The 12917-nt window shown below is 44.0% G+C and overlaps 2 protein-coding genes across 15 annotated transcripts in view; one reads left to right on the top strand and one right to left on the bottom strand.

The window, feature by feature from the left end:
* The window catches only part of PDS5A (PDS5 cohesin associated factor A), a 66110-nt gene extending 58820 nt beyond the window's left edge, over positions 1–7290 (bottom strand). For 4 of the 12 annotated variants that reach the window (XM_026699829.2, XM_026699834.2, XM_026699830.2 and 1 more), the window contains exons 1-2: positions 6968–7290; positions 6168–6350 (exon numbers count right to left, since the gene is read on the bottom strand). In XM_026699829.2, the coding sequence (XP_026555614.1) occupies positions 6168–6350; positions 6968–6994 (210 nt within the window). In that variant the 5' untranslated portion in view covers positions 6995–7290. Of the gene's footprint in view, positions 1–3587; positions 4344–6167; positions 6351–6840 lie in introns of those variants that run through there. The other 8 variants (XM_026699832.2, XM_087936759.1, XM_087936755.1 and 5 more) reach the window with 4 other exon arrangements.
* A 3396-nt stretch (positions 7291–10686) lies between these two features.
* N4BP2 (NEDD4 binding protein 2) overlaps positions 10687–12917 on the top strand; it is a 37346-nt gene continuing 35115 nt past the window's right edge. Inside the window, exon 1 of one of the 3 annotated variants that reach the window (XM_087936743.1) lies at positions 10687–10845. The gene's annotated coding sequence lies outside the window, so the exon portion shown is untranslated. The remainder of the gene's footprint in view (positions 10846–12917) is intronic. The other 2 variants (XM_087936744.1, XM_087936745.1) reach the window with 2 other exon arrangements.

The raw sequence follows: 12917 nt of genomic DNA, 5'->3' as shown, positions 1-12917 counted from the left end.
AGAGTATCATCATTCCTAGATGAATTCTTACCAACACTATTTGTTTTTTTTTTTGTTGCTGCTAGAGTTGAATGTATTTTTTTTGTTTTTCTTTTACTTTTTATGATAAAACAATAATATATATATATATATATATATAAAAAAAAAAACACAAATTTTTTTCTTAAAAGCAACAAGAGCCTCTCTCAATTACAAAAGAGAATAAATTATATTCCCAAATTTTCAGACATCTGAGTCCTATTATCTTTTTCACAATAAACCTTTTCCCCCTGTTACGGGATCATTCTCTTTAAAATAAATACTTGCCAGCTTATAAACTCATCTCTTTAAACCAGTGTTTCCTAATGTGGACAAGTTCTATACTTGTGGACTTCAAATCCCATAATTCTCAGCCATGGACATGTCAGCTGAGGGATTCTGGGAGCTCAAGTTCAAACATTAGTACAACATCCAGGTTAAAAGCCCTACCTGAAACCTTGTTCTGTACCACACAGTTCCTCCCTTTATTATATTTTTAAAATCTGTCATTCATTTCATTCTTCAGTTTATTTTCTTTGCTGCAATTGTTTCTGATGAACAAAGACAATAGCTTGCATTATGACAAATTTAAGCACAACTTCTGTTTATTTTCCCCAGCCTAAAAACCTTCAGACCTTGAGCCAAATATCCTTACAATCTCAAAGACATTTCTAATTTCTTCAGAACTATTAATTTTCTTGGCTTGAAGACTAGAGTGGACATTGTGACAACTACAGTGAGGACTAGCTGTATTCCGGGCCAATAGATTTTTCATTAATTTGATATCTGATCGATACTTTGAACATGCCCAATAACATCACTAGTTTTATAATTCTAGAAAAAAATAGCATTTGTTTTAATTTTATTACACATCAAGTATATTTCTAACAGCTAATTAATCAGAATCATATTCTAACCCATACTGAAAAGGTTGAGTATACTTTATAGGAGGCCAGGCGGAAAATGTGGACGACATATATAAGATTTGCCATTGAGTCCTCCACACAACAGGCAATTCCAGTGCATTAAAGTCATCAATTCTACTGAACATTTGTTTTCATGTGCCAGAATTTCAGTGATCTTTCAAATATGGAGATGACACAAGAGTTTGATGAAGAAGGAAAAGACAGAAACAACAAAAAAGGAGGAAAATTGTATTTGTACAATTGTACAAAACTGTATTGTAGCAAACGAATGCGCTCACATAAAGCGGTTTCTCTAATTCCATTGAAATCCTTAATCCCCTGATATAGTGCATTCTACTTCTTAGATTTCAATGGCGCTTGACTCCAGAAGAGGCTGAGTGGCTTAGAAATTTAAAATATTACATGAAATTAAAACAAACAAACATTGAAGTTGCCAAAGAAAAGAAATGTAGGAAATGGCTTCAGTTGCAAACCATTGTTCTATGCCCTGACTTTCTAGCCAAGCCCTGGCCCACTAACTAAGACATATAGTGCCAGCAAAACAGATGCAATCTTCCTTGTTCACTTAGCAAACCTTCAGTAAAGTCTTTCTCACAAAGGCCATCTTAATAAGACAAAACAAACAAAACAATTTTGTAGTAAAAAGTACAGGTAGTCCTTGATATACGACTGCAATTATTTCTGCCATAAGTCTTTACAATCCTTAAGTCAAGCCAGACCTGATTTAACCACCATTTTTAATGATGGTCAAGTAAATCACGGTGGTGATTAAGCAAAATTGCAGTCAATAAGCAAATGCTGCAAACTTATTCTCCCGAATAGGCATCGTTTCCCCAGAAGCTGGCAAGAAAAGAACGCAAATCACCATCACTGTGGGACACCGCGACTGCTCATAAGAGCAAGCGCTTACGCTGCCCAGTTCCCAAACTGCAATCGCGTGATCATAGGGGATGGTGCAACGGTCATAACGGCAAGGACCGGATTTTTTTTTCCAGCAATGTCGTAACTCTGAACGATTGCTAAAGGAATGGTTGTGAAGCTGGGGACTGGCTGTAAAGAGAAGACAGGAAGGATCTATGACTTCTTCACAGGTCTTCTTGAGGCCAGAGATGACACAGCAAAGTCCAATCGAGTTCAATCCTTCATTTTACGCCAGGGGTCTTCAAACTTGACAGCTTTAAGACTTGTGGACTCCCAGAATTCCTCCTCCAGTCATGTTAGCTCCGGGATTCTGGGAGTTGAAGTCCACAAATCTTAAACTTGCCAAGCTTGAAGACCCTTGGTTTACACCAATGGACAGAATCTTGCAGAAGTCAACCTACTAGACCAGTGGCCCCCAACCTTTTGGGTGCCAGGGACCGGTTCTGTGGAGAGAGGTTTTTCCACGGGTCAGAAGAGGTGTGGTTTCGCATGCTGCCTGCATCCATTGGATGGGATTTCACTTGTTTGTGTGGACCAGTTTCTGGCATGCCGTGGACTGGTGCCGGTCCACAGACAAGGGGGTTGGTGACCCCTATACTAGATACATCCTAAGAGATTCTGGGGTATGGCTACCCTAAACCTCTTCTTGCCTCTCCCATCCAGCTTGGGATATGCAGCCTCTTCATCTGGGCTTTTCCCTGGGAAAGCCAAAAGACTTCCTTCTCTGCTTCTCCAGTTGCACTTTCCATCACACTTGAGGATGGCAGAAAGCAGCAGGAGGAGATATGAAGCATCATGGTCCCAGTTATTCCCTGCTTTCTACAAAGGACTAGTAAACCTCCAATATCTGCTGACATCTTCTAAGAGTATTGCTATTCGTGATTAGGTTGATTAGATTGAGGCACGGCACAATTTTGCAAGATACATAAAAAATAGTAGGCAAAAAACTAAGCAAGCCACATCATGGTTTAGCACAAGAAATGAACCCCCTCACTTTCTCTGCAGCAGGAGGCAAGAGCGCACAAAGGAGCCAAGAATAGAGGGTTGGAAGAGAGCAGCTCTCTCCCCCCCTCCCAAAAAAAACCCCAAGCAAGATATCACATTATATAAAACAAGTTGCATGCAAAACAGAGATGATTAAATTCCTCCTAATCAAATGATCTCCTCTCTTTCGCTAAATCGGAATACCATTCCTAAGTAAACATTAAAGTAGCAGTTTCCACAAATGAAATTCGGGATTGCCATGCCACATGTTAAGGAAGTGATATAGTTAAGGAAGTGATATAGTTTTTCAGGCTAACATGTTGGCTTGTTGTTATACCGCTCACAGCTTCAGGAAGAATTCCGACACTGTAACAATGAGTTGGCTGGGCTCAATCATAGCCTGCTTGGTCATCATTCAAAACACAGATACCTGCATTCAAACAACATGCTAAGCAAAGCTCAGAAAAAGAAATCATGATTTAGCACACTATGCTCACTTTATCACAGTAAAAATATCCAGCTAGCTAATATCTAAAGGTTGATTTCCTGAATAAATTACATTCTGCTCACGGAAACAAGGTTTACACTTTGGACTAGTCCAGTTTACTCAGCTAAGTTACAAATGGTGATTATTTAATCATCAATAACATGCATTTTTATAATATGACTGGTTTTACACAACATACAAAACCAAAAAATCCCTGATATAATGTGTGAATTTCAACAAGATCTACCTACCTGGCAGCCAAAGATCTTGAAATAGTGTACTTCGGCATCTCTTACATTGAATAAAGCCTAATCATCCAGGAATGTTATTCCTATAAATGCACACTCCATCACAAAGTTTGCTAAACGTTCATTCTGGTAACTAATAATGTCCACAAAACTGCTAGTTCTTTCAGCTGTTTCTTCAGAGATAGAGGGTATGATTTGAAAAAGAAATGAAAATGCAAGCTTCCAATCCCACTGTCCGATTTTTTTTCTTTACTATTTAAAAAAAAGATGCCCTGTATGGCAACAGCTTATTTTCTAAAAATAAAAAAACACCATGTTTTTCAATTTTCAATCTCGTCACCTCCATATGGGTAGAGCAGATGGAATAGTTGTTTCATCTCAGCCCTAACCTACACATTTTTTTTCAACCTGTCCATAAAAAGGATGAAATGACAAACTACCTTGATCCTATGTCATATTGAACCCAAAATGAATCATGGTTTTGCATTACAGACTAGGCTAAAAGTCTAATTTGTGGTCCCAATATGCAGTGTGAACACAACCACTCATTGCTTGCAGAGCAACTTGATTTTCAATTTAGCAAGAAGCTGCTGTGTTATATGCTACTCTGGGTAAATTATCCACGTTCTTCCCAGCCACCTTGGAGCAATCTCCACTTCCTCTTTTCTACCTCTGTCTCCCACATTCACTTCTTATCTTTCACTTTGTTCAGATCAAGCTAATTTCTATAGAAAACAGATTTTTCTTTCTGGCAAAAACAACAAACCCCGCAAGCAACAATAAGCATATACTAAAACCATTCCACCATTCCTGAAAATTCATGAAAATTTGAGGACAGGTATTTATCAGCCTTAAATATGGCTGTAGAATGTTTTGTATCATCAGCTATTATTTTCTAATAAGTATTATTAGACCTAAGCGTGTTATTTATTTTAGTGTTATACTCTTGCTTCTGCAGCTGTTGTGCAACTTAATAAAAGGGCACGTTTAAGGTATACAGAGCGCACCTTGAATTTTATGGTGCTCTTTAGCACATTTAAGGTGCTAAAGAGCCATTTGTCAGAAATGGTGTAGGGTCTCCCACTTGGGTGGGGAGGTTGGACTAGATGACCTACAAGGTCCCTTCCAACTCTGATTATCTGTTATCTGTTAAGGGGCTAAGGAGCCCCATAAAATACACACAAAAATTGGGGGGGGGGAGAGAAAGAGAGAGAGATGTCCTATCTGAAAATAAGGGGCACAAGGCTTTTGAGAATCAAAATGACACTAGAGAATGAAATGGCAAATAAGAGAACAACTCTGAGGTCAAAAAACAATGATCAATCCCTCCTACACAATGGAATATTCTATTTATTTGTATCCCACATTTATTGCTTTTAAATAACTCAAGGTGGCAAACATACCCAACACACCTTCCTCCTCCTATTTTCTCCACAATAATTCTATGAGATGAGTTGGGTTGAAAAAGAGCGACTGGTCCAAAGACACCCAGCTGGCTTTCATGGCTAAGGTGGGACTAGAACTCACGGTCAGCTAGTGATTAGCCCAGTCACCCGGCTGACTTTTACCCTGAGTCAGGACTAGAACTCACCATCTCCTAGTGACTGGCCCAAAGTCACCTAGCCAGATTTCTTGCCTAAGGTGAAACTAGAACTCCAAGTCTCCTGGTAATTGGCCCATCCTGCTGAATTTCATGCCTAGGGCAGAACTAACATTCACAGTCTCCTGGTTTCTAGCAGAGCACCTTAACTGCTATATTGAACTAAAAAAGAGTTTATGTATTAATAGATGGCTTACAAACAACAGTGGTTGCAATCGCCCTAAGGCAAGTTCAAAGAGGATATTATTGGCCCTCAAATAACCCAGCTGATGTTTATGCCTAAGGCGGCACTAAAACTCAGTCACCTGGTGATTGACCCAGTCACCCAGCTGGCTTTCATGCCTATGTGGGCACTAGAACTCAATCACCTAGTGACTGACCCAGTCACCCAGCTGGCTTTCATGCCTACGTGGGCACTAGAACTCAATCACCTAGTGACTGACCCAGTCACCCAGCTAGCTTTCATGCCTAAACCAGCACTAGAACTCAGTCACCCAGCTGGCTCTCATGCCTACATGGGCACTAGAACTCAGTCACCTGGTGATTGACCCAGTCACCCAGCTGGCTCTCATGCCTACATGGGCACTAGAACTCAGTCACCTGGTGATTGACCCAGTCACCCAGCTGGCTCTCATGCCTACATGGGCACTAGAACTCAGTCACCTGGTGATTGACCCAGTCACCTAGCTTGCTTTCATGCCTAAACCAGCACTAGAAGTCAAGTCACCCAGCTGGTTTTCATGCCTATGTGGGCACTAGAACTCAGTCACCTAGTGATTGACCCAGTCACCCAGCCTGATTTCTTAAGGTGGGGCTAGAACTCCCGTCTCCTGGTGATTGGCCCAAAGCCACCCAATTCCCCTTTGATGCCTCAGGCCAAACTATAACTCCCAGCCTGGTGCCAAGAGTATTCCAGTGCCCCTCTTGAATGACTGGGAAGCTAGGCCAGCCTATCAAGGGAGAATAATGGGGGGGCGGCTTACCTTCAAGCGTTTGACCACTTCGTCGTTGGTGATCTTATCCGTGATCTCCTTCACTCCAGGCGGGTAGAAGATGATCTTGCCATCGGGGGGAGGCTTAGGTTGGGTGGACGGGAAGTCCATCCTGGCGCTGATGCCGCCGCTGCCGTCGAGAAAGTTTCCTTCTCCGCAGGCTTCTACCGGCCTCTGCCGGTGGCAAAACAAAAGTTCAGACTTTCCCCAGCCGTTGATTTCCTCCCCCATTTCGAAGCCTCGAGTGGAAATAAAGGCCCCTTTCCCACGACGACGACCGGGCTCGCCGCTCGTTTCCACCCTCTCCGCGTCCGGGCCGGGCCGAGTCCCACGGGGGCCCGCCCGGCAGCGCCTTCCTTCCCCCACCCTCACGCGGCTTTCCGCGATCAGCCCCTCCGGGCATCGCTACCACGATGAGAGCCGGGCTCGGGCGGGAGCGTTGGGGGAAGAAGGAGCCCCCAGGGCCCGCAGAAAGATCCGAGCGGGGAAGGAGAGTCCCGCCGCCAGGATAAGGCGCCTCCCGCAAGCGGGCAGGCGAGGCCTAGAAGTTAGGCCTCAAAACGACCCGCAACACCCGGTGGGGGCAGGGGGTGTCCCTCACACGGCCGGAGGAGCCCCCCGGCCACTCTGCGGCCACTTGGGCCGCTCCCTCGGCAACTTTTACCTCAGCACTTCCCTCAGGCGACGCCCGGCTCCGGCCAAGATGTCGCCCCTGCCCTCACCGGCGACTGGAAGAAGCCACCGCCGCCGCCGCCGCCAGACAGATCCCCGCGCCCGGCCCGCCTTTTTACCTCATGCAGCTCCGGGAGGTGCAGCATCGAGCAGGCGGTGGCGGAAGGCGGCGGTGGTGGTCGGGGTCTCCGGCGTTTCTGCCGCTCGCTGGTGCTGCCACGATGCGGACCGACCTGCTTTTTCCCCCCCGCCGCCCCGCGCGTCTTGCCGCCTCAGTCAGGCCCGGCGGCTGTCGGGGACGCCTGGGCCGAGCGTGCGCCTGGCCGCGGGGAGACAGTGCCGCTCCTCGGCCGGCCGGGGAAGAACAGCCCAGGAGGAGAGGAGGTGAGGCCGCCGCTCGGCGCTCCTCTCCGGCGACCGTCCTTCCACGCAGGCGGGGAGTGAGTAGGCCCGCCCTCCTGGCCGTGGGCCCAGTCGGATGGGGCCTTTCTGCGCTCGGGACCGCGGGGAGGCGTCGGCGAGGGCAGCAGGCCGCATCCTCCGAGCGGCGTCTCTGAGGCCTCGGGCCTGGCTGGATCGGTTGGTTGGCCGGCCGGGAACCGGCGTGGGACCTTCCTGCGGGATTGTTTGTGTGTGTTTTCTCTTCAAAAGGTCCCCTTCGAGGCCCTGACTTCGGAGTAAATCTCTTTAAGGGGGTCCTGGGTGGGTTTCCCCATGTAATAAATAAGGAATAAAAAGACTAATAAAAAGAATATTTGCAGGAAAGCTGGGATGGTGGGGGGAGTGCTATTTGGGGACTTTAGATGAGCTGTTCCCAATATTTCAGATTTATTTAAATTTTTCCATCTTAATTCATGATTCATCTTAATCGAACTAATTCTCAGTGCTGTCTAACGGCTGTGTGTATATTTTTACCCACGTAGTATGGCTGCAGTATTATTGTGTATATTTGCCCATGTGGTATTATCCTTATTATTTTCTTTACCACCCACTCTTATTGATATCATGCAATGATTATTGTTCTGTTGCTTTGCGTGTACAGAAGACAAATTCCTTGTGTACACTTGACCAAATAAAGTATTTTATTTATCTACTTTATTATTTATCTTAATGTATTAATTTATCTTAATTTATTAAATAAAATTATGAATTTATTTAATTGATCAAATGTATTAATTTTTCTGTTATTCGGTTATCTAGTATTTATCTTGCTCTCAAGATGAGTAATGGGAAATAAAGTGCACAAGAGACTGAGAATGCTGGCTTGGTGTCTAGGTGATTAGTTCTAATCTCTTCATTTTAGCTAGTTTGTGGTTAGTTTTAGCTTAGCATGTGGCTTAATGTGTGATGAAAATGCAACTGATCCCTGGTGAGCTGGCTTCATTTAGGGCAGGGATGCCCAATGTTGGCAACTTTTAAGATTTGTGGACTTCAATTCCCAGAATTCTCTAGCCGGTTACGCTGGCTGGGGAATTCTGGGAGTTAGTCCACAGGTCTTAAAAGTTGCCGAAGTTGGACACCCCTGATTTAGATACAGGATGTTCTTTGGATGCTGTGTTTTCAATTGTAGCTTAGTCTATTTTAGCATTAAAAATTGCAGTAAAAATCTTTGAGAAAAAAAAGAAGGGAGGAGTTATTAGGTATGTTTGCTGCCTTGAGTTATTTATTAAAATAATGAAGACTGGATAAAAAGGTTTTTTTTTTAATGTGAAAGTTACCAATTTCAATAAACATGATTAAGCCTACCAGCATTGTGTATGACATATCTGGTTGACGATTTCGATCTAATGGAACTTGTTGCTTTAAGAAGTTAAAACACCCAGTAAAATGATTTGGGTTACTAATGATACTTGGACACAATTGGGGTTGCACAGGTGGGCAAATATAGCTTATTATTCAAAAGTAAGATTGTTCATAACTGGTCAGTGATGATGACAATTTTATACTAATCGCCAAAAAGGGAAACTTTTTTTAACCTACTTTATATTGAACCTGCTTTTGTCCTGTCATTTATTCCGTTTTCCTATGCTGCTGTCATGCTATTTCAGCCATGTTTCTAACCTTTGCCAGCATTATGTATGTCACACTGTTATCAAATAACTTTATTGTTTAATTAATTAAATTTATATGTCACTCACCTTGCTATCAAGTTTTTCTGGATGGCTTGCAGTTTAACTACATATTTTTACATATAGTGACCACACATGAAGAAGAAAAAGATGCAAATACTGTGCAGATATTTGCAAATTTGAATGCAACTAGAACTGCCATAATGATTTTATACGTTTTAATTTTTGATTGGGAGCCTCTCAAGAGTTGCTTGAAAAAGGGTGGCTATATAAATATATTAAAGAATGTTTTTAAAAGCAAAATTGTAGTCACTGCCTGGGGCTTTGAGATCTAGATGACATCTAGCCATTTCATATTACTGTATTTCATTTAATGTGTCTACTACTGCATTAGTAGCTTGTAACTGGCCATGAGTTTTACAATTCTCAGGGTATATCTGACGTGTATGAAATCTTAAATATAGATCCCAAAAAGGGTATGTAGGAAACCTTGGTTTAGATTTCAGTGGCTTCTGTTTGTGTGGGATACAAATAAATGTAACTTTGAACACACATCAAAGAGGGAAAGCTGGTTTGGCATTTTGGATCTGAAAAAACAGGTTTAGCTGGAGTTATAAGCAAGTCCTTCTCATACCAAACTTTTTTCATTCCTAAGACTGCGGTGCTTTGGATTTCATTCTAGTAAATGCAATAGAAATGTGAACGCATATCTATTATGTCTATAACTAATTAATGCATTTCAAAAAAACATTCTGAGCTCTTAACAGTAAGTCTTTTCTTGACCTGAAGGAACGTTTTAAATTATTTTTACATCTCGGGGGGCATCCTTGAACCATCACCCAGAGGCAAGTCTAAAAACATCTGGCTTTTAATTCTGTCACGTTGCAATCAAACTCTGGCAGCACAATCTGAATTATCCCTTTGTTGCAGAATAGGAGCTAGGAAATGCATGCAACTTGTGGGTATGGTGCAGTGACTCTGGGGTTTGCACTGGCACCAAGGACAGATCCAAAGTGAAGTCCATCCTTGGTCTTGTAAGTTCACTGAGGGACTTTTGACTTTGGGGTAATCCTCTCTCACCCCAAGCACCCCACAAAATTGCTGTTTTGCAAAAAAAAAAAAAGTAGAGGAAGAAAGGTCCCACCCAGTTCTCCTTCTGTCCTCCTCCTGTCATCCTCCTCGTCCTTTTCCTCCTGTCCCTTCCTTCTCTTCCTCCTCCTTCTGTCCCCTCCTCTCCTTCCTCCTGTCCCCCTCCTCTTCCTTCTCCCCTCCTCTTCCTCCTTCTCCTGTCGTCCTCCCCTCCTTCTCCTCTTCCTCCTCCTCCTGTCCTTGTTGAAATGATGTTGCCTAGTTTTTGCATAACGTCCACAAGCAAACCACCAAGCTCAGAGATCACCAAGGAACCTACAGTCCTCCTCTCCCCAAACCCCACTCCTTCCTATCCCTCCAAGGTGTTGCCTATTTCGGTAATGCCAAGGACCCCCGCAAGGAAACCACCGAGCAACAGAGGAACCCCCTCCTCCAGCCCTGGCCTGTCCATATATCTCCCTTATGGGATCCCGGGCTGCCAAAACTCCCAAGCGGCCGCAAAGGCACCTCTCCCTGCCCGCCCTCCAACGGGCCTCGGGCCCTTCGCGGGAAGCCCGAACGGCGAACCCCCGGAGAAGTCTTCCCTCCCCGCCCGGGCCTGCCTCCACATGGACGCTGCAAGGCCTTCCCGCGAGGAGCGAGCGGTAGGGCCCGGCCGGGCTCCGGGGGAGGGAGAGGCGGCGGCAGCTCCTCCTTCACTTGGCGCGCTCGGGCCTCCTTGGCTGCTCCTCCTCCTCCTCCTCCTCGGTCAGGAAGTGCCGCCAAGGCTGCTGGTGCTGCTGCCGCCGCCGCCGAGGCCGCCTCCCCCCCCTGCAGAAGGAGGCGGATCTGCTGGCGAGGTAAGGGGAGGCTGCGGCCCTCAGAGAAGGCCGGAGGGGCTGAGAGAGGGAAGGAAAGGAGGCGCCCTCAATGGCGGCGCCCTTTTCCCGCCAAAAAAGGAGGCCGCTTTGCCTGGCTTCTCCCGGCCGGGCTCCCAATCCCCACGGCGGCGCCGAAACACGGACCCTCCTCATAAAAGGAAGGGCCGGGGGCTGGAACCCCCCCATTTCCTCAACCCCCCCAAAAGCCCTTCAAGGTGGGGGAGGGTCCGTCTCCCCTCAGGATTAACCAACTTCACGCGCCCCTCCAGGCCGCCCTGCCCGCTTTTATTTTTATGCATGGATCCTCGGTTTTGACTCGTCTCCTTTCCCCCCTCACCCCCGAAAAATTGGTTCCTCTATCCCGCCCCCTTTGGGGAAAGGGCGATCGGCTCCCCCTCTGATTAAAGGCAGTCCTCGATTTACAATGGTTCGTTTACTGACCGTTCATTGTTAGGATGGATTGGTGTGTTCACAGTCAGAAAAAAACCCGAATATACAGGTAGCCCTCGACTTAACAGTTCGTTTAGTGACTGTTCAAAGTTACAGCAGCACTGGGGGGGGGGGGCGGAAAGCGGGGGTTATGACTGTTTTTTCCTCAGGGATGACATTTGCAGCATCACATTTTGCAACTTTTTGACAGTAAAGGGGAAGCCAGATTAACTTAACAACTGGGTTACTAATGTACCAACTGCAGTGATTCGCTTAACAACGGTGGTGAGAAAGGTCGTAAAATGGAGCAAAATTAACTTAACAAGTGTCTCGCTTAACAGAACTGTCGGGCTCAGTTGTGGTCGTAAGTCGAGGACTACCTGTAGTTAAAAGAGTTCCTGGAATTATTAAAAATAACAATAAATCTGTTATGGTTTGATGGGAGGCACATGCCAACTTTGGATAACATTAAAAAAAATCATACAGGTAGTCCTCAATTTACAATCTCTTGTTTAGTGACCGTTTCAAGTTACAATGGCACTGAAAAAAAAGTGACTTAGCACCGTTTTTCTCACTTAATGACCCTGATCAAAATCCACGCGCTTGGCTTCTGACTTGTATTTATGAACCTGGGTCACAGGTCCCCTTTTGCAACCTTCTGACAGACAAAATCAGGGCTCATTTGTGGTCGTAAGCTGAAGACTATCTGTATTCTACTCTATTTGTAATAATAGTACAGCATATTTAATTTTTTAACTTGTACTTACTACATTGCTCTTTGCTTTTAGAGTGAAATGGCATAGAAAAGTTATTCCCCCTTGTACCATAATTGGACCAGCTATTTACTGTAATTTAGAAATGTCTTAAATATCCTTATTATTCTTGAGGTTTCTGAACACAGCATTCCATCATCTCCAATATAAGTTTTATGCTAGTGTTCTTGACTCTGATGTTTTTTTTTTCTTTCAGCTATGGAAATGTTGCTTTTTTTTCTTTTTCTTGAGCTTAGATTGAGAATCAGTTGGCTTATTTTCTGTACATCTCCAGTAGGCATTTGTTTAATAATCATAATGACGCTGTGGTAGTCATGCAGATTAAAATAAAAGTCCAATAAAAGCTCTCTAGTCCAGCTGGACACTTGGAAACTGCACAAACATATCTATTCACTTTTCTAAATGGTTACAGAAATGATTTGCCATTGTCCTGTTCTTTAAGTCAATCCCGACTTCTCTCTGACATCTGCTTAAAAAACTCCCAAAATGATAATTTAATTTTTTCCTTTCCGCTTTTGAATGTAAATGCTTAAGAGCCTTGCTTAATTTCTCCAATAAAATTAATGAATGTGAAATTTCAGAGGCTGCAAAAAGTATGAGTAATGATTGTTGAATAAATTATAATAACAAAGTATTTTAAGCTCAGCTGCGCCTTTTGAAACAAACTTATTTTCCCTTAGCCTTTCATAAAATCGTATACAAAAATTCTTGTGGAATCCTAGGGTTTGAAAAATCTTTAAAATAGGAGATGAAAATCTCTATTTGCATTAATGAAGCTTTTAGGGGCCACTTATTTATATTGCATATATAAAATGCACTATTTTTAAATTAACTTGCTGATAAATGTGG

Source organism: Pseudonaja textilis, chromosome 6 (genome assembly GCF_049901715.1).
Source record: "Pseudonaja textilis isolate UNSWEBS1 chromosome 6, rPseTex1.2, whole genome shotgun sequence".
NCBI classification, from domain to species: Eukaryota; Metazoa; Chordata; class Lepidosauria; order Squamata; family Elapidae; genus Pseudonaja; species Pseudonaja textilis.
Note: the sequence above shows the minus strand (reverse complement) of the source record. Positions and strands in the feature narration are given on the sequence as shown.